Source organism: Dipodomys spectabilis, unplaced genomic scaffold (genome assembly GCF_019054845.1).
Source record: "Dipodomys spectabilis isolate Male_0828 unplaced genomic scaffold, ASM1905484v1 ptg000385l, whole genome shotgun sequence".
Lineage (NCBI taxonomy): Eukaryota > Metazoa > Chordata > Mammalia > Rodentia > Heteromyidae > Dipodomys > Dipodomys spectabilis.
The window spans coordinates 294,881-314,090 of record NW_024871062.1 but is presented as its reverse complement, the minus strand read 5'-3'; the positions used below and the strand labels follow the sequence as shown (position 1 = coordinate 314,090).

The 19,210-nt window shown below is 47.5% G+C and overlaps 1 protein-coding gene across 1 annotated transcript in view; it reads right to left on the bottom strand.

Annotated features, from left to right (window-relative positions):
• Pole (DNA polymerase epsilon, catalytic subunit) overlaps window positions 1-19,210 on the bottom strand; it is a 47,169-nt gene that overhangs the window by 27,759 nt on the left and 200 nt on the right. The window contains exons 2-21 of the mRNA XM_042667248.1: window positions 17,398-17,539; window positions 16,424-16,504; window positions 15,989-16,033; window positions 15,766-15,858; window positions 15,095-15,249; window positions 11,262-11,403; window positions 11,086-11,166; window positions 9,773-9,880; window positions 9,514-9,624; window positions 9,186-9,271; window positions 8,848-8,967; window positions 7,032-7,164; window positions 6,642-6,755; window positions 5,919-6,131; window positions 5,506-5,613; window positions 5,192-5,320; window positions 5,012-5,114; window positions 4,775-4,921; window positions 4,347-4,492; window positions 378-526 (exon numbers count right to left, since the gene is read on the bottom strand). Of these exons, the coding sequence (XP_042523182.1) occupies window positions 378-526; window positions 4,347-4,492; window positions 4,775-4,921; window positions 5,012-5,114; window positions 5,192-5,320; window positions 5,506-5,613; window positions 5,919-6,131; window positions 6,642-6,755; window positions 7,032-7,164; window positions 8,848-8,967; window positions 9,186-9,271; window positions 9,514-9,624; window positions 9,773-9,880; window positions 11,086-11,166; window positions 11,262-11,403; window positions 15,095-15,249; window positions 15,766-15,858; window positions 15,989-16,033; window positions 16,424-16,504; window positions 17,398-17,539 (2,406 nt within the window). The remainder of the gene's footprint in view (window positions 1-377; window positions 527-4,346; window positions 4,493-4,774; window positions 4,922-5,011; window positions 5,115-5,191; window positions 5,321-5,505; window positions 5,614-5,918; window positions 6,132-6,641; window positions 6,756-7,031; window positions 7,165-8,847; window positions 8,968-9,185; window positions 9,272-9,513; window positions 9,625-9,772; window positions 9,881-11,085; window positions 11,167-11,261; window positions 11,404-15,094; window positions 15,250-15,765; window positions 15,859-15,988; window positions 16,034-16,423; window positions 16,505-17,397; window positions 17,540-19,210) is intronic.

The window sequence follows — 19,210 nt, the reverse complement described above, 5'->3', positions numbered from 1 at the left end:
CTGAAACAGTCCCCACCCCAGCCAGCTCTGTGTTCCTTGTTGGCTGTTCCTCTATCTTCCCCTTAAATACTTCTGGACAAACTGAACCCTCTCCACATGAGTGATGGCAATCACGTTGAAATATATCTCTAGCCAATAATGCTCAGACAAGGATATCCAGCAGTGGGCATTTCAAGGACCAGATCCTTAAGTCATTAGGACCCTGGCCCCAATCTTCTGGCCTCATAGTCCCACCTGAACTTGTGCCTCCAGCATTCCCTGAGCGGATAATGCACCTGTACCTACCCATGTGCCCAGCTCAAGCCTCCAGGTGCCCTTTATTTCCTATTCCTGGCCCCTTGCTCATCCCTTCCACGTGCACAGGCAGCATTCTGTACCCCTTGCGCATGACGTAGCCATAGAAGGAGTTCAGGATGCACTTGTGAGCTAGCTGCAGTGAGTCATACAGGATCTCCATATTCTTGCAACGCTTCACCTCAGCTGCATCGCCTGCTTCCACTGCTGCCGAGAGCTTCTTTTTCCACACCTGGAACCACACAGGACAGTCTTGAGGAATTCTTAGGTTCTTCCATTTTTCTAGAAAGGTGATAGCTCTAGTTTTCAATATTTCCTATTTAAAAAATTTGAGCTGGGCACCAATGGCTCACACCTGTAATCCTAGCTATTCAAGAGGCTGGATCTAAGGATCACGGTTCAAAGCCAGCCCAGGCAAGGAAAGTCCATGAGACCCTTATCTCCAATTAACCACTAGAAAACTGGAAGTGGCACTGTGGCGCAAGTGGTACAGCGTTAGCCTTGAGCTGAAGAGCTCAGGAACAATACCCAGGCCCAGAGTTCAAGCCCTACAACTACCACCACCAACAACAAAAAATAGTATGAAGACTGACCAAACTGTTGGTATCTTGCCACATCTCCTTTATTCCCCCTCCCTTTTTGTCTTTCTCTCAGCAGATCCACTTGAGAACTGTGCTGTCACAACCCAAGGCTTCCAGACATTTCTGCTCACTTCCTAGGAATGAGGATGCTCTTGTAAGCGTGATTGATACTACTACCACAACCAGGAACTTAAACATAGGTATGACATTACCAAAGCACACATTCAGGTTTAAACGACTGTTTCTAACAGATCCCTAGAAGCCAGTCTAGCATGACATACTGTATTTGAATTGCCTTTAACCTACAACTGTCCCACATGGGATAGGAGTCCCAAAAGGAGTTGTTAAGATTAAGGACACATTGCACGTTTTCATCCTGTCTGATTAAGGACTCAGGGAATAATTATATCAACAATCCGCCTAGGTATCTTAGGCTTTGGGCTACTTTAATGGAATGCAGACCCAAAAATAAGCTGAATAAACACAAAATCAACATCCAAAGACAAGGATCTTCTTGGGGTTACCCAGTTGACCCCTACCCTAAACTTGACAAACTGATTTAGAGGTTGCAAACACCAGGACTGAGAACCTGCTGACAGGCATGTACTATCACAAACTTCCCAGAGCCAGGAGCTGATAGTTGATGTCTATAATCCGTGCTACTCAGGAGGCTGAGGTTCGAGGCTCCCAGTTCAAAGACAACCTGAGCAGACACATCCCAGAGACTCTTATCCCCAATTAACTAGCAAAAAGCTGGAAACAGAGGTATGACTCAACTGGCAGAGTGTTAGCCATGAATTAAAGAGCTATGTGAAATGCTCTGAGCTCAAGCACTAGTGCTGCCACAAATAAAAACAAAACTAAAACAAAGCAACCTACTCAGGCCTGTACAACAGACACGAAGTTAGCAAAACTGTTCCGTTCCAACTATGTGAAACATCTGGGGTGACGATGACACAACTATGTGTTTATCAACATCCACAGAACTACGGACCTACGGCAAAATCTGTCGTAAGTACAACTGAGGGAAGCTCAGCTGGAAGGTGGACACTGGGTAACAGCTGGAACTTGAGTCACACCGGCCAGAAGTAAGACTGATGCTGTGGGCATTTTTCTTGCCCAGGAAACATTTCTCTGATGTATTTCTAGTCTAGAAACTTGATAAATGCCCTGGTTCCTAAGACGTAATAGAACTTATGTAAGACCAGAAGCCTTCAGATCACAAGTACTAGGCCAGGGAGGACTTCAGATCACAGCAAAATCTGTGCTGAGGGGCCTGGGCCCACAATGTCATCTGGCCTTCAAGCTCCTATAGAAGAGGACAGAGGTGAGCTGAGAGCTATAGTAGCAGACAGAGCTGAGCTGAAGAAGAGTCCTTAGCCAACAACTAATGAAAGGAGAAATTCAAGATGGGTGCCAGTGGTTCATGGCTGTAATCCTTGTCACTCAGGAGGCTGAGATTTTAGGATGGCGTTTAAAGCCAGCTCAAGCAAGAAAGTCTGTGAGACTCTTATCTCCAATTAACCACCCAGAAAGCCAGAAGTGGAGCTATGGCTCAAGTGGTAAAGTGATAGCCTTGAGCAAAAAGGCTCAGACAGTGCATAGGCTCTGAGTTCAAGCCCCAGGAGCACCGTGTGTGCACGCATGCATGCACATGTATGTACGCGCTCACAGACACACTAGTAACAGTGCAGAGCACAGTGTACCGTGTACCATGGCAGCCCAGGACATGAAGGGACCACAGAGCAGGACCCACCAGGTCTAGGAAGGAGAGTCTTAGAAGAAAATCTGACCCAACATAAAACTACTATATTAGCCGGGTGCTAATATAGTACAGGTGGCTCACACCTGTAATCCTAGCTGCTCAGGAAGCTGAGATCTTAGGATTACAGTTCAAAGCCAGCTCAGGCAGGTGAGACTTATGTCCAATTAACCACCAGAAAACCGGAAGTGGCACTATGGCTCAAGTGGTACAGCGCTCACCTTGAGCTGAAGAGCTCAAGGTCCAGAGTTCAAGTCCACATGACCAACCAAAAAAACACAAAAACAAAAAACAAAAAACTACTATCTCTTGGTATCTTAACTTCAGTATTTAGATTGAAGGAAACAATTCATGAGCTGTCTGGTAAAAGCATTATTGTATTTGCAGATCTCTGTATTTCTTTTCATTAAACCACTTGAATCCCCTGCCCTCTTCTGATTTTTTGGATCATGTCTTGCATTTCTATCTAGGGCTAGCCCAGGTAGAGATCCTCCCACTTAAGGCCTCCCATTGTAGCTGGGCTTACAGATACAAATGACCATACTTGGCTTACTGGTTGACAATAATACTTTTTGCCTAGACTGGCTTCACACGGTGATCCTCCCCATCTCTGCCTCTCTAGTAGCTGTGACTATGAGTGAGCTACCAGGCCTGGCCCTCCATTTCTTTTTTGTACTTGCTCATTCTGAGGCTTGAATTTGAGGCCTTGCATGCTTGCTCAGCTCCTTCATGGCTAGCACCACTCCAGTCCAGGACTTTTTTTTTTTTTTTTTTGCCAAGGCTGGCTTTGAGTCTCAACCCTCAGATCTCAGCCTCCTGAGTATTTAGGATTATAGGCATAGACAACTTGTGCCCAGCCCCTAGATTTCTCTATAGGAAAGTTTAAGTTAAAATGTTCCAAGCAAAGGAGGAGGCAACAATGCTTGATAAGAAATGTACTCATTATCTTGCCCATGTAATTGTAACCCCTCTACCCCTCTGTACGGTATTTTCACAAAAAAAAAGTTTTTTAATTTTAAAAGCTTTCATTTGGGGCTGGAAATGTGTCTCGGCAGTGGAGTGTTTGCCTCGCATGCATGAGGCCCTAGGTTCGATTCCTCAGCACCACATAAACAGAAAAGGCTAGAAGTGGCAGTGTCGCTTGAGCGGTAGATGCGAGCCTTGAGCTGAAGAGCTGAGGGACAGCGCCCAGGCCGAGTTCAGGCCCCACAAAATAAAATCATTTGCAAAAAAAAAAGTTATCCCCATAAGAAAAAAAAAAAATGTTCCAAAAAACTTCACTTGTCAGTACAGTTGGTATAGTTTGCAGCCTGCCACTCTAAATAATTAGAATAATAATAATAATTCTAAATAATTAGAAATAATCAGAAACAATGGGTCAGGATGGCTCCAAGGCTACAGACCAGGGCAGATAACCTGCTTCCTTTTTAGTCATTAATTCTTGTTTTAGCAAGGTTTCACTTTAGCTTAAAGGGTTTAATGAATAATAGAGAAGAGAAACTTCCTTCTCCGCCATGCAGAACATGGGAGTTAAGGAGGCCTCTAGTCACTAACCTTTGACTGTCTACTTACTGCATGAGTATATATGCCTGCTCAGGGGACCCAAATCAACTTATGCCGGCTGGAGGCCAAGGACATCCAGACAGAACATGCTAGACCCTGACTTGAGGAACAGCTCTGCCTGGCTGGACTTCCAGTCCCCTCCCCACCTTGTGTAGCCCTTTGAACTCATAGCGCCTGTCCCGGAAAGCCCGCACTGTGTCCACGTAGAAGGAATTCTCCCGCTGGCAGATGGTAGTGAAGCGCTCCTCCACCTTGGTGACATGGACCTTCTTGTAAGCCTTCCGGCAATAATCTAAGACAATTCAGAATGTTAGGGAAAAAACGGGGACACTCTAGACACAAGTAAGTTGATTTCTAACAGAAAACTCAGATAGGCTAAGTTTATCATGGCAAAAACAGACCAGCCAAAAGCACTAAACTATGGGGAAAACATTTCTGAAGAAGTAACAAGGAAAGAACATATTTTATAGTGATCTGAAATAATGCTTGCCCTTGGGCTGCAAATGTGCTCTGCCTCTGGTTAGAATATGATCTGTAGTTGGCAAAGCTGTAGTTTTCAAAGCCAGATGCTCACCTGCCAGTCTCCGCTTTTCATACTTAGCCTGTTCCTCACGGGACAGCTCATGAAAGGCCCGGGTTGGCCCATCTGGGAACAGGGCAGGGAACTTCTCTGACTCCAGTTGGTGTTGGATCCGATGGTATTCACTGCGACTAGCAGGCACTGGGAAGGAGGTGGCGGGACAGGTTCCAAAGGAGACCAGCATCTGAAACCCCCTCCCCCACTGAACACCCTTTGGGGCCCACAACTCACTGAACTCGCCCCTCCACTGCCAGGCCATCTTCCTCTGGCAGTTTGCTCCAGGCTTATTGAAGTCACAGGCTGCACAGGTGGCCTCATCCACCATGGCAGAGGGCTGTGAAAGGAAGGGAGAGCCCGAAAGTAGTGTCTGCATTGTTAACTTTGATTCTGATGTAAGAAATGAGGTCTCACCTGTAGGCGGTTTGTAAGGATAATGTTGGGGTACATAGCCCCCACATCCAGGTGGTAGATAAGGGGACACTCAATTCGGTTAGGAACATCCTTCAGAGAAGTGAGCTTGGTCTTAATTTGTTCACACACCTACAAATTAAGTGATATTGACAGCCGAGTAAGAACTGGACACTGGAGTAACAAAACAGCAGAGCAGGACCTAAAAACAGTATGACAGCTAGCACACCAAGAGCTGAGGTGCATGAGCCTTGTAAGAAGGAACAGCGCCCAGAGCCCAAATACAGACATGCCCTTCTTGCCTTCTGGACAGCTACCTCATCAAAGTTGGTGGCTTGCTCCACCGGCACCTTCTCCTCTTCCTCAATGGCATGACGCATGGTCTTTTCAACTCGCTGCAGTAGGAAGTCAAAGGCAGCAGGATTCTGGAACGAGATAAGACGACACCGGTGGTAAGACAGGGACACGTACTTTGTGCCTCAGGGTGCTCAGAGGCCCCTGTGCACCATGCATAACGCAGAATACGCCAAGAAGTGCTTAGAAAGTACACTGCGGGACGCAGAAGCATGACTGGACTCCTGCCACAGGCTGTCCAGAGGCAGGAGCAGGCCAGAGAGACCACACTGGCAAGAAGAGCTCATGGGAGAAGAAACTATTTCAGCCCAACACTTCTGGGTCCAGCATAGAGTGGGGAGAAACAAGCTCAGGAAGACCTAGGAGGGAGGCGCACCATCCTAAACCGACAGGGGATGTCACTGCGAAAGACACCGGACTCCAGAGCTTCCACATGGCCCCCAACATAGGTCTCAGCATCCAGTACATGGCCATCCTCTGTCAGCTTGTTGAACTCCTGTTCTTGCTTGTTGGGGAAGATGATGTTGGCATGGAAGGCCTGCACCATCAGCAAGGCCTCACATAGTGTGCCAGAGCCTTTTCGAAGCACCTGCAGGAAAGAGGCCACCGTGAGCTACACTCCAGAAACCTGAGCAAAGCCCTGACTCCCAGGTAAGGTCCAAGTCACAGAAAGTCATCCAACAAGCCAGGCGCCGGTGGCTCACACCTGTAATCCTAGCTACTCAGGAGGCTGAGATCTGAGGATCACGGTTCAAAGCCAGCCCGGGAAGTAAAGTCCGTGAGACTCTTATCTCCAATAAACCTCTAGAAAAACCGGAAGTGGCACTGTGGCTCAAGTGGTAGAGCACTAGCCTTGAACTGAAGAGCTGAGGGACAGCGCCCAGGCCCAGAGTTTTTGGCCCACAACCAAAAAAAAAAAGAAAGTCATCCAACATTGACTGCCATGTGAAAAGAGAGAAAGCCAGTGGCTGCTGTCCCTACCTTCCTGAAGGACTTGAGGGATGCAACACACCCATTAGCCTTCTGGGACCAGCCACTGAGCACCAGTGCATGCAGAGAAAGCAGGGGCTCTGATAGGGGAAGCACAGGGCATACTGACCTCATCAGGTTCCATGGGAATAATGGTGCAAAGGGCGAATATGAAGGGATGGACATACTTCATGTATAGATAGTAAGTGGCGACAGCATCTGACACTGAATATGTGGCCAGAGTCTGTGGAAAGAACACCAGAGAACAGGATCATCAAGACCGGAGAGTCCAGGGAAAAGTGTGAAACAGAAGGAGGCTCAGAGAAGAGGCAAGACCTTGCCAGATGGCTCAAGCTCAGGGCAGGCACCTGTACAGGTCAAACAAATAAATGCATTCTGGAGAAAACAGCCCCACTGGGCCAGAGAAAGCTGGCAGCCATGTCCCAGGAAACACGGCTTTTCTGGTCAGGACTAGTGACCTTGCAGTTGTGTAGGACAGCAGATGATGTGGCTCACATGCCTGGGGCTGCTCTGTGGCCATCCGGCACATGTCTTCAGGGTCCAGTTCTACAGGGTCATAGCCAAGCTTGGCCTTGGCAGCTGCCTTGAGATTATGACTGCCCACCGGAAGGTAGCTGTCCCTCTTCACCCACCTGGGAAGAAGAGAATAAATGCCAAGAAATTATGCTAACAAAGGCTAGCAGAGCCAGACATGACAGAAAGATTACAGGTCCTGTAGGACCCCAGAGTGCAGGCCCCTCCCAAAGTCTGAGACATGTCTGAAATACAAAGAAATGCCAGGGCATCTTTTGGTCCCCTCATCTTATTTTTTTTTGTGCTGGTCCTGGAGCTTGAACTCAGCCAGGCTAGTACCATTTGAGCCATAATTCCACTTCTGGCTTTTTTTGAGTAGTTTATTGGAGATAAGAGTCCAACAGACTCTCCTCAGTCTCCTGAGTAGTGAGGATTACAGACATGAGCCACCAGCCCTCTGGTCTCCTCATCTTAGCTCCTATGCTCAGCAAAGAAAGTGGCCTGTCCTTTGAGAAATAAAAAGGCAAGCAACAGGAATTTGAGGGGCTCCTGCGCCCCACAGGCTTTGTTCCATAAATGCCTGGGGAGGCTCTCTCCCTCTTACACTGTCCCTTCAGCAGATCACCTTCTTTAGGAGGCCTATAGCTCTACTGTATCTCTCTAACCCTCTGCCTTTAGGTCCATAGAATTCACTGACCTCTGGAGACTGCAGCTGACCACTGGCCACAGCCTCTGTCCCAAGTGGGTACTCTCTCCCTCTGAGAACATTCCCATAGTCCCTTCCTTCTGTTCTACTTCTCACCTTGAGCATTTATCAGGGATTTGACTGAGAACCTAATCCAGGGTATACCCCCAACCACACCTGAAGTTCAGGAAGCCACACCTACCCTCTGGGCCCCTCCTTACATGTTGGAGCAGAACAGCTGTAGCTGAATCCCTTCCATCTTAGATTTGTTCTTTGACTTGCCCAAGTCCACCCACTCACCCACTGAGAAGGCCTCTATCACATATCAACAAGCCCAAGTCCCAACCTCCCTACCTACTATCTTATATCAAGACTGCCATCTGCCACCCTATGAGCTGGTCCCACCCATTTGGCCTCCCCGCTAAACCAAGTGCTAAAATAGCAGCATGAAACAGAACTGTGGTAAGGGTTCAACTGCTCCAGGGTGCCCCATGGTTGCTGATGGAGCCTGCCTCCCGTTTGCTCTGCATTTGCATATCCACACCTGCCCTCCCAGGTACACGGCCCTGAGCCACACCACCATGACGTTTCCAATGTTTGAGCTATCTTATCATATGCTTTCCTTCAGTCTGGAGCAGTGCCAAGACCTCACTCTACTGGTGTTTCTTTCTGATCTGCTTTTCCTACTCTTTTTTTTTTTTTGTCTTAGAGCCTGAACTCTGGGCCTGGGCGCTGTCCCTGTGCTCTTCAGCTCAAGGCTAGCACTCTTAGCACTTGAGCCACAGCACCACTTCCGATTTTCTGATGGTTTATTGGAGATAAGAGTCTCACGGACTTTCCTGCCCAAGCTGGCTTTGAACTGTGATCTAAGATCTCAGCCTCCTGAGTAGTTAGGATGACAGGCGTGAACCACTGGTGCCCGGCTTGCCTTCCCTAGTCTTACAGGAGTTTGCTGACTAAGCAGAGGACTAACAACCGTCAGAAAAAGCATATTCCTGGGCTGTGCCAAGCTACTTTCAAGTGACTGAGAGCTGCTGCTTGGAAGCCACTCCTATGACAGGTGTGTTAGAAGTCTTCGGAACTCTCTCCTGGGACCACCTGCTCAGTGGGAACCTACCTGAGGCAGTCCATGTGGATGCACTGTGGTGCCTTGTACTCCCCCTGGCTGTCCTTCTGGAAGCCTATCTCCTGGTACATGCTCAGGCCGTGAACTGCTGCCCTGGCTTCCACAAATGGCCTAGGGATGAAAGTGAAGGAAAACTATGGGGAAAGGTTTATCTCTAATTCTCTTTTCTTTGTTTTTCCTGCTGTAACACGGAGATTGTTCCCTGGAGACACAAGAGTGAAGCAGACACTCCTAACACCAACTTCTCTATCAGAACAGAAGGTGAGAAACTCAACTTCAAGGCTCTCCTCCCCTCCCCTCCTGGTTACCCAGATAGGAGGTTGGCTTACCAATCAAAAAAGTCCCCATTGTAGGTGACCATGATGGTGGGTTTGGTCTCCTGGACATGCTCAAACCATCTCTGGATTAGATGGACCTGGTCCCAACAAATCAGAGGTCAGCAGGTTCTATTCATTGCTCCCATCTTCTTCCAAATACTTCACCCAAGATGCAAAAAAAGCAGTTCCATGCCAGGCCCCAGCCGAGCTCTGGCCATGGAAGAGGTCTGTACCCTGAGCCCTGCCTAGGCCAATGCTTGAGTCTCAAAAGAACTCCACGTCACATGCGCCTTCCATCTTATGGCAGTCATGGAGCAGTTCCTCAGCGATGCTTCTTTACCTCATCAGGCTCATTGAAGACACAAAAGGGCCCTTCATACTCTGGCTTAGGGGTGAACTCGAAGTCTTCAATATCTTCTGACACAATCTCCCTGTTAGTGATGAGGTAGCCCTGGCAAAGTTTACGAGCAGACAGTACAAGTCAGAGACAACACAACCAAGCCACAGCCTCCTAGAAATGACAAAGGCCTTTTTTATACAAAACCACAGATCAATACGAAGGCATACGTGTATGTTTCCCAGGAGGAGGGCCTGCTCACCTGCCCATCAATCATGTAGGAGATCATCATAATCTGGTCTGTCTCAGCATCAGGAAACTTGAGGGGTAGTTTAGTTGTCTCAATGTCAAATGCCAATACCACAGGGTCCTGGAAGGATGGAACGCAGCATGAAGGCAGCTTCAAAGCCAGCCAGGGTTTGACAGCTCCTCTGTGGACACACACTGTCAGTCTATTACATCTCTGCTTGTGAAAAGCAATAGTTTAAAGGCTCCAAAAGATTCAAGAGATACACCAGGGTGACCAACTCATGTCAAAACAGGTTCTTTCGTGTGAGGGAGTGAAGACTGCATGTAAGGGACAAAGGCTAGAGCTGCCAACCAGAACACCTTCCAGAGTATTTCAGTCTTAGAGCTACTCAATGAACGGTGCTAGGCCAGACACACCTGTAATCTTAATCCCTGACACTCAGGAGGCAGAGACCAGGAGGATTGTAGTTTGAGGCAAGATTGAGCAAAAAAATTAGTGAGACCCCTATCTCAACAACGGAATATGGTAGCGAACACTTTTGTCCAATCTACAGGGAGGTATAGGTAGTAGGACTGTGATCTAAGGTTGGCTGGGAAAAAAAAAAACAACCCTGATATTCTATGGGAAAACAGGGATAGAAACGTGACTCAAGTGGTAGAGTACCTGCCCTGAGTCCAAATTCTACTACCCTTCACCCCAGCCCATCAACAAACACACTATACTACCTCAGCTAACTTTTACAATAGCCCTGGAAGGTAACTTCAGAAAAGCTGACATTTTCATATTGGAAATTTTGTGTTTCTCATTAGAAAAATAAGGACAACTTTCCCAAGCTGAGTACTGCTCAGGAGGCTGAGATCTAAGGATTTCGGTTCAAAGCCAGGCAGGAAAGATAAGTCCATGAGACTAATCTCCATTAAGCAAAAAAAAAAAAAAAAAGAAATGGAGCTGTGGCTCAAAGTGGTAGAGTGTTAATCTTGAGCAGAAAAGCTCAGAGACAGTGCCCAAGCCGAGTTCAAGCCCCATGACCAACAAAAAAAGAAGACTTTCCCAGGATCATAAAGCCATACCTGAACCAAGGCTTTTCAGTTACAAATAAACTTCTATTTATTATCAACATCTTGAGTCACAGATTCCTTGGAAGGTTTAAATCCATCTTAGCTCAAATACTATGTCACTATATATCGTACTAATGCAAAATGCAATTATACTCTCAAGCCAGAAACTAAAAAAAATAAAGTTCTACTCCACAATTCTTTTCAAAAAGTATCTGAGGAAAAAGAAATAAACTTCAGGATAAAGGAAATATGTCAACAAGTGCTTACGGGTCGTTCAACAAGGTCGTCTCTCCGAGTCATTTCCACTGGAAAGGCAGTTCCCCGGTATCTGACATTGTACCAGTGAGCCTGTGGAACATGTAGCACGTTAGCGAGAGTTCCACATGCAGAGAAGCCCACTGGGGTGAGCACTTCAGCACTGTGTCTCCTGGCTAAGAGCTTACCACGTGGATCTTAAGGTCAATGGAAAGGCGGATGTGGTAGGGAACGTCATACTCTCTCATGTCCACTATGTTTTCCAACTGGTCAGTTGTTTTCTTAGAGGTTTCTTCTTCATCAGTAATTACACTACCCCCTTGCAGAACACTGGGGAAAGAACACAAAGAGTTGCAACTACAATCATGCTCTGGGGCTGGGAAGGTGGCTCAGTGGTAGAGCGCTTGCCTTGCATGCCTGAGGCCCTGGGTTCGATTCCTCAGCAACACATAAACAAAAAGAAAAAAGCCGGAAGTGGCGCTGTGGCTTAAGTGGTACAGCGCTAGCCTTGAGCTGAAGAGCTGAGGGACAGCGCCCAGGCCCAGAGTTCAGGCCCACTACCGGACCCCCCTCCCCCCCCCAAAAAAAAAAAAGAAAAAATACAATCATGCTCGGCTAGGGGCTGGGTCTTTACTTTCCCAGAGTCTACACCAAGTAAATACAACAGGCAACAGGAGGCTGCAGTGACCAGGGTCATCCACCAGAGAACAGACCCGGGCAATCACTCAATTTGAGCAGTAGGCCAGAGACAAGGAAATTCAGAGAACACAAGATGTGTGTTTTTTCAGAAAAAGCTGGACGTGGTACTGTGGCTCAAGTGGTAGAGTGCTAGTAAAAGAAGCTCAGGGACAATGCCTAGGCCCTGAGTTCAAGCCCCAGGAATCCTACCTACTCAGGAGGCTGAGATCTGAGGATCACGGTTCAAAGCCAGCCTGGGCAAGGGAAGTCTGTGATACTCTTATCTCCAATAAAACCACTAGGAAACCAGAAGTGGCACTGTGGCTCAAACACTTGTAGAGCACTTGCCTTGAGCTGAAGAGCTGAGGGACATCACTCAGGCCCAGAGTTCAAGCCCCACAACCGACCAAAAAAAAAAAGTGTGTATTTTAAAGATATATTACACCTGGCATTAGTCAGGACAGCACCAAGTGTGGGCACTTCTGTAATGCTATCCCAGGAGGATGCACCAGGTAGGACTGATGAGAGTATATCAGGTTCCACACAGCCTGTGTATATGGTCTCTGCTGTGTTGACAAATGTGGCCCGATGTTGGGTCTTCGTCCGTCCCACGAAAGACGGACGGGGTCCGAGGAAAGGTAAGTGCGGCGCTCGCCCGTTCCCTAGCCTCCCTCAGCCCAGGAGACAATCAGACACAGCGGGGAGCCAAATCCAGCAGGTAGAAAAACTCTTTTATTAACAGAGAGCAGCCCCTTTTAAAGACAACAAGGGTGGGTGGTATGGTAAGGGAGGAAGAGGAACCAATCACTGTCAAGGTCACACCCTGTCATTCACCTGAGCCCTCACGGGCTGGTTAGGCACTGATCAGAAGATCAATTGGGGTCTGCCCACTCAACCCCTCCCAGAGCCATCTTGGCTGGCCATGTGCTCTCCAGTAAATTAGGCTCTGCCCACTCAACCCCCTCCCAGCGCCATCTTTGCTGCCCATGTGCTCCACAGCCCACCCTTCTTTTTTGGTCTGGTCTTGGGGCCTGAACTCTGGGCCTGGGCGCTGTCCCTCAGCTCTTCAGCTCAAGGCTAGCACTCTACCATTTGAGCCACAGCGCCACTTCTGGCTTTTTTCTTTTTGCTTATGTGGTGCTGAGGAATCGAACCCAGGGCCTCAGGCATGCATGGCAAGCGCTCTACCACTGAGCCACCTTCCCAGCCCCTGTGGCCCACCCTTGTAGAGCACTTCATTCAGAAAATGAGGAAGAAAGCTAGGTGCCAGTGGTTGATGCCTTTCAGGAGTCTGAGATCTGAAAATCACGGTTCAAGGCCAGCCAGGGCAGAGAAGCCTCTTATCTCCAAGTAACTACCAAAAAGTAAGAAGTAGAGCTGTGACTCAAGTGGCAGAGTGCTAGCCTTGAGCCAGAAAGCTCAGAGACAGTGCCCAGGCCCTAAGTTCAAGCCCTAGCAGTAGCATGAAAAAGAAAAAAAACGAGGAAGACAGTAACCAGCCCACCTATACCACCAAAGTGGAGTAACTACTAAGCAAAGCCAGCTTGGTATACAATGGCTGGTAAAAATCAACTATTACTGTAACAATCTCCTAGTCAAATGAGAAAACTTCTGTAGCAATAGCCACACCATTATTGTCCTACTCAGTTCAAAACTGAGTGGACGCCTAAGGAGAAAAAAATGGTAACCATTAAAGACAGATCAGGCCTCTATAAACCCAGGCTCTGGTGATGTCTTACAATATTCTGAAAAGTAATTCATGGCATCAAAATGGAGGGAAGGACTGAAAAAGGATCCAGAGTCTCAAACTCACTTCTTGTCATAGGATGTAATCAGTTCTTCTGAAAACATCCCAATTACTCAAGATTCTTTTCTTATGCTCTTACCATGTTTCTTCTTATTATACTTAAACACTTAACGAATAGTACTTGGTGTTCTGCATTTAAATTCCTCTGTATAATATCTTGGGGTTTACCTCGCAAGTAGGAAACCTTGAGTTCAATCCTCAGTACCAGCAAAAACAAAATGAACAAGCAGTTGGGCACCGGTGGCTCATATCTATAATCCTGGCTACTTAGGGGGTCTGAGATTTGCAGAATGAGGTTCAGAGTCCTATGCAATCAAATCTGGAGACTCTTTTGTTTTAATGCTTGTACTAGGGGGCTGAACTCAAGAGTCTAGGCATTGGGGCTGGGAAGGTGGCTCAGTGGTAGAGCGCATGCCTTGCATGCATGAGGCTCTGGGTTCGATTCTTCAGCACCACATAAGCAAAAAAGAAAAAAGCTGGAAGTGGTGCTGTGGCTCAAGTGGTAGAGCGCTAGCCTTGAGCTGAAGAGCTGAGGGATAGCGCCCAGGCCCAGAGTTCAGGCCCCATGACTGGACCCCCCCCCCCAAAAAAAAGAGTCTAGGCATTGTCCCTTAGCTTTTTTGCTCAAGGCTGGTGCTCGATCTCTTGAGCAACACCTTCACTAACAGTGGGTTTGGGTTTTAGGGGTTTTTTTTGTAGTAGAGATAAGAGTCTCTTGCCTGGGCTGGCTTTGAAACATGATCTTCAGGTCTCAGCCTCCAGAGTAGCTAGGATTACAGGCATGAAGCACAGTGCCTGGCTCCCTAAGACTCTTTTTTCTTGGCTAGTCCTGGGACTTGAACTCAGGGCCTGGGAATGGTCCCTGAGCTTCTTTTTGCTCAAGCTAGTGTTCTACCACTTGAGCTACAGCGCCACTTCCAGCTTTTTCTGAGTAATTTATTAGAGATAAGTGTCTCATAAACTTTCCTGCCTGGACTGGCTTTGGACTGCAATCCTCAGATCTCAGCCTCTTGAATAGCTAGGATTACAGCCATGAGCCACCAACACCTGGCTCCCCAACACTCTTATCTTCAATAATTAACAAAAAGCTGTAATTGGAGGTGTGGCACAACTGGTAGAGGCCCAGATGAGTAAGAACTTAAGGTTCTGAGTTTAAGCCCTAGCACCAGCACAAACAAAAACAAAAATCTGGGATCTCTGGAGGAGATATACTATGTAAAACTTGCACTTAATAAAAGTTGTAGATGGATTAAGGAGAGAGAAATCTCTTTAAAACATTATTTTATTGTCATAGCAATTCATCCCCTATGCAAGCCTACTCACTACACAAGAAAAAGAGGGCTAAGACATAAAGATATAACCTTGGGAAGCCACTGTGTATTTAACATGAAACATGGAAATTTCTATGTAACTGCTCCAATGTTTCTTCATTGAATAGAGCCAGTCATCACTGAAGCCTCACTGCAGAGTTTCCACTTCCTCTCTGTTCTGTCATTCCAAAATAGAAGGTGGTTTGCTTACAAGAAGGAAACTTACCTGGACAGCATTGCTGTATACGCATTGCTGGCATGGTCCTGCTCCCGGTTCTTCCTCACAGCAGGGGAAATCTCCTTCCTCACTTTGACAAGGTCTTCCACAGTGTGAAAAGACAATCTGATGTAATTCCGCTTCAAACCCACTAAGTGATTTGGCTGTAAAGGGAAGACACCATGCTCGTGACTCAAGAGAAACAGGTGAATGAGTAATGAGTTGCAGTTAGACATGCACAAGTCAATACAGGCTCTACTGCACCTCCTCTACCTCTGCTTGTGGCCAACTGTCATCAGAGTTCCTTGAAGACAGCTTTGAGGACAATCACCATCCTCCATACTGCCCAATTATCCAATAAATGACCTGAAGCCAGGCATCGTGGCTTACATCTGTAATCCTTGATACTCAGAAGGCTCAGATCTGAGAATCAAAGTTCAAAGCCAGCCCAGGCAGAAAAGTCCCATGAGACTATTACCTCCAATTAACCACCAAAAAGCTCACATGGTAGAGCACCAGCCTTGAGCAAAAAAGCTCAGGGACAGTATCCAGGCCCCGAGTTCAAGCCCCAAACTGGCACAAAAAATAAAAATAAGTAACCAGACTTCCTACTGTTCCCAGCGTCACCTGCTACAGGCAGCTAGACAGTGTCACATTCCCAAGGTCCGAGTAGAACTCACCAGGTCCAGGTCCTCTTTGGGAACAGTTTCTACTTTGGCAATTTTACCCTGAAACTTCTTGGAGAGAAAAGATGAAACTTCTCGCTCACAACCCTAAATCAGGATTAGAAGGGACTTCCCATTAGTAAGATCTAATTCTTTCATTGCCCATTTCCCAATTCTAAAGCCCATCACAGAACAAGGCCCATATTATCTGACCCGATTCTAACAAATACAGACTCACCTTTCTAGTTGCAATGTAGAAATATGGCTTATAGGTCAAGGCCACCTGCAAGAGTCATCAACCCATCCATGTATAATCAAAAATAAGAAAGGAAGACACAGACATTCACAGCATTAATCAATGAGAAGTCTCAATCCACGTCACCCTGACCTTAGCAGCTGTAGAGAAGACACATAGGCATTTTGGATCTACAGGTATATTGGGGCAAGACTCTGAGAGACACAACATTGTTCAACTTCCTGAGCTGATTTCTCTGCGGTCATCCTATATGCAGTTGATGAGCCCAAGGGGGCCCTGTTTGAGATAGGCTACAGGAAACTATTCACGAGAACCTCTCCCTCCCTTCCTAATGGACCCAGAGCTGGAGAGAGCACCTATTGTTTTGGACCATTTTCTAGTTTTACTGGTGGGGCAGGGAGGGACCTAGGGGCTTACCTTAAATCTGCTCCCATCATCTTGAATAAAGTAGTAATCCACTGCACTGACTAAGCGTTTATCTTCATCTAAAATCTCCGTCTGTAAGAAAGCCACTTGACATGGGCATACTATCTTTTTCACAGCCTAAGAAATCTTTCTGGGCTTCTCTCTCATTTCTTTTTTTTGCCAGTCCTGGGGCTTGAACTCAGGGCCTGGGCACTATCCCTGAGCTTCTATTGATCAAGGCTAGTGCTCTACCACTTGAGCCACAGTGCCACTTCTGGCTTTTTCTGAGTGGTTTATTGGAGGTAAGTCTCACAGACTTTGTTGCCCAGGCTGGCTTCAAACCATGGTCCTCAGATCTCAGCCTCCTGAGTCGCTAGGATGACAGGCGTGAGCCACCAGCGCCTGGCTTTCCAGGCTTCTCTTTGAGAAACTGAGCATTTTAAAGCCAAAGTCCTTGCATTTGGCTCTTTACTCACCATCCTTGTTCACAAGAATGGCACAACGGTTCCCAAGGGGACTTAACCTGAAGTTCTCCTTCATAGTCTTTGATTGCAAATACGACAACCCTCATCTTGGTCTCACCACAGTGGTCTGTGGCCCTCCATTATGTTAAAAAGCAAAGGACAAGCCGGGTGCTGGTGGCTCACACCTGTCATCCTAGCTACTCATGAGGCCGAGATCTGAGAATCTCGGTTCAAAGCCAGCCCTGGCAGGAAAGTCCGTGAGACTCTTATCTCCAATAAACCACTAGAAAACCGGAAGTGATGCTGTGGCTCTGTGCCTTGTGCTAAAAAGTGCAAGGACAGTGCCAAGATCCTGAGTTCAAGCTACAGGACAGGCAAAAAAAAAAAAAAGGCAAAGGACAGGTTTGAACAACCAGCTCTGCCAGACCACAAGCTCTCTTCTTCCCCATTATCTGCTCTCCAGGCAAGAACTATGCTACAAGAAAGTAAGCCATTTCTGAGGAGAGAGGTACAGGTACTCACAGGGTGCATATTGATAAGCCAGCCAGTCTTTTCACCAGGCTCCTTCAGCCTCTCAAAACCAAACCTCGAGTCCATCTTATCTGTCCACTGGCTCCTCTCCAGGCGCTTGAGCACAGATGCTGAGGAAGAGGGGCCATCATCCCTGAGTGAAAGAAAGAACTCAAACTTTACCACTCAAACACTTCCTGCCTCTTCACACTTAGCCACCTCCAAGTGTTTCCAGTATGGTACGGCACATATATTTGTAAAAAATTTTGGGACTAGTAAAAGGCTTATCAGATTTATGGAAAAAAATTTGGTCAGGGCAGGTCTTTTAAAACTTTGTTATCAGAATACTAACAAAGGGCTGGGAATGTGGCTTACTGGTAGAGTGCTTGCCTAGCATGCATGAAGCCCTGGGTTCAATTCCTCAGTACCGCATACACAGAAAAAGCTGAAAGCTGTACTGTGGCTCAACTGGTAGAGTGCTAGCCTTGAGGAAAAGCTGAGAGACTGTCCCGGCCCTGAGTTCAAGTCCCAGGACTATAAAACAAAAACAAACAAAATAGGATGAGGATGTAGTTCAGTGGCAGAGTGCTTGCTTAGCATGTGCAAGGCCCTAGTTTGACCTCCAGCACTGCAAAAAAGTAAGTTTTAAAAAGTAAAAACAAAAGAATGTAAGTACCATTTGGCACATAAAAGTGACATTAAGCTGGGTGTCGATGGCTTGTGCCTGTAATCCTAGCTACTCAAGAGGCTGAAAAAGCAAAGGATAGGGCTGGGAATATGGCTTACTGATAGAGTGGATTAAGGTTTAAAGCCAGCCTAGCAGGAAAGTCTGTGAGACTCTTACTGCCAATAAACTATTCAGAAAAAAGCCAGAAGTGGAGCTGTGGCTCAAGTGGTAGAGCGCTAGCCTTGAGCCAAAAAGCTTAGGGACAGAGCTCAGGCAGAGTTTAAGCCACAGGACCAGCATTTTAAAAAGTGTGTATGTGGCTCACACCTGTAAATCACAGCTACTTGGGAGGGGGAGATTGGGAGGATTGAGGTTTCAGTCTAGCTTGGGCAAAAAGTTAGCCTGTAATGCCAACCCCACGACAGGCCATAGAAGGGTCAATCGAATTCAGGCCCCATCTGAAAAATAACTTTAAAAAGCTGGGAGCAAGACCCAAGTAGTACAAATTAAGTAGGATGGTTAAGCCTGTGTCTTGGCTGGGGATGGGGTTGTGGCAGAGCTCTTGCTTAGCAAGTGAGATCCTGGGTTCAATTCCAGTACGGAAGGACACAGAACGGGAGGGAGAGGTGTCCTACTCAGGTAATTACTGCACAGATTAGCCACAGATGTCCACAGCTGTGGCCCACCTCCTAACCGTCTAAATAAGGCTCAATGAGATACGGACATGCAACCTTCAGCTCAGTACCTAGCTGCCATTACCGTTCACTTTTTAACCTGCCCTTTTTGCAGTGCTGGGATCAACCAGGGCCTTGTGCAGCTGTGTCAAGAATTTCACCACTGGTCTGGGAGGTAGCTCAGCGGCAAAGCGCTCGCCTGGCGGGTGCAGCGTCCTGGGTTCGATCCCAGTGCCAAAAAAGATACAGTCACCACGGAGCTGCGCGGCCAGCTCGGCCGCTTTACCGCCGTTTCTCGTTTCCCGGTGTTCCCGGCCTGCTTCCGGTCGTGGCTACTAATCAACACCCCAGTCCATGCCAGGGAGGGTCCCGCGCCAGAGCTGCTCGCGTGGGCCCGGCCACCACGGGGCTGCGGTCGGCTCCGGGTCGGCGCTCCCCGCGGGGTGGCGGCCGCGGCCCCGGCCCCGGCCCTGCGGGCGAAGGC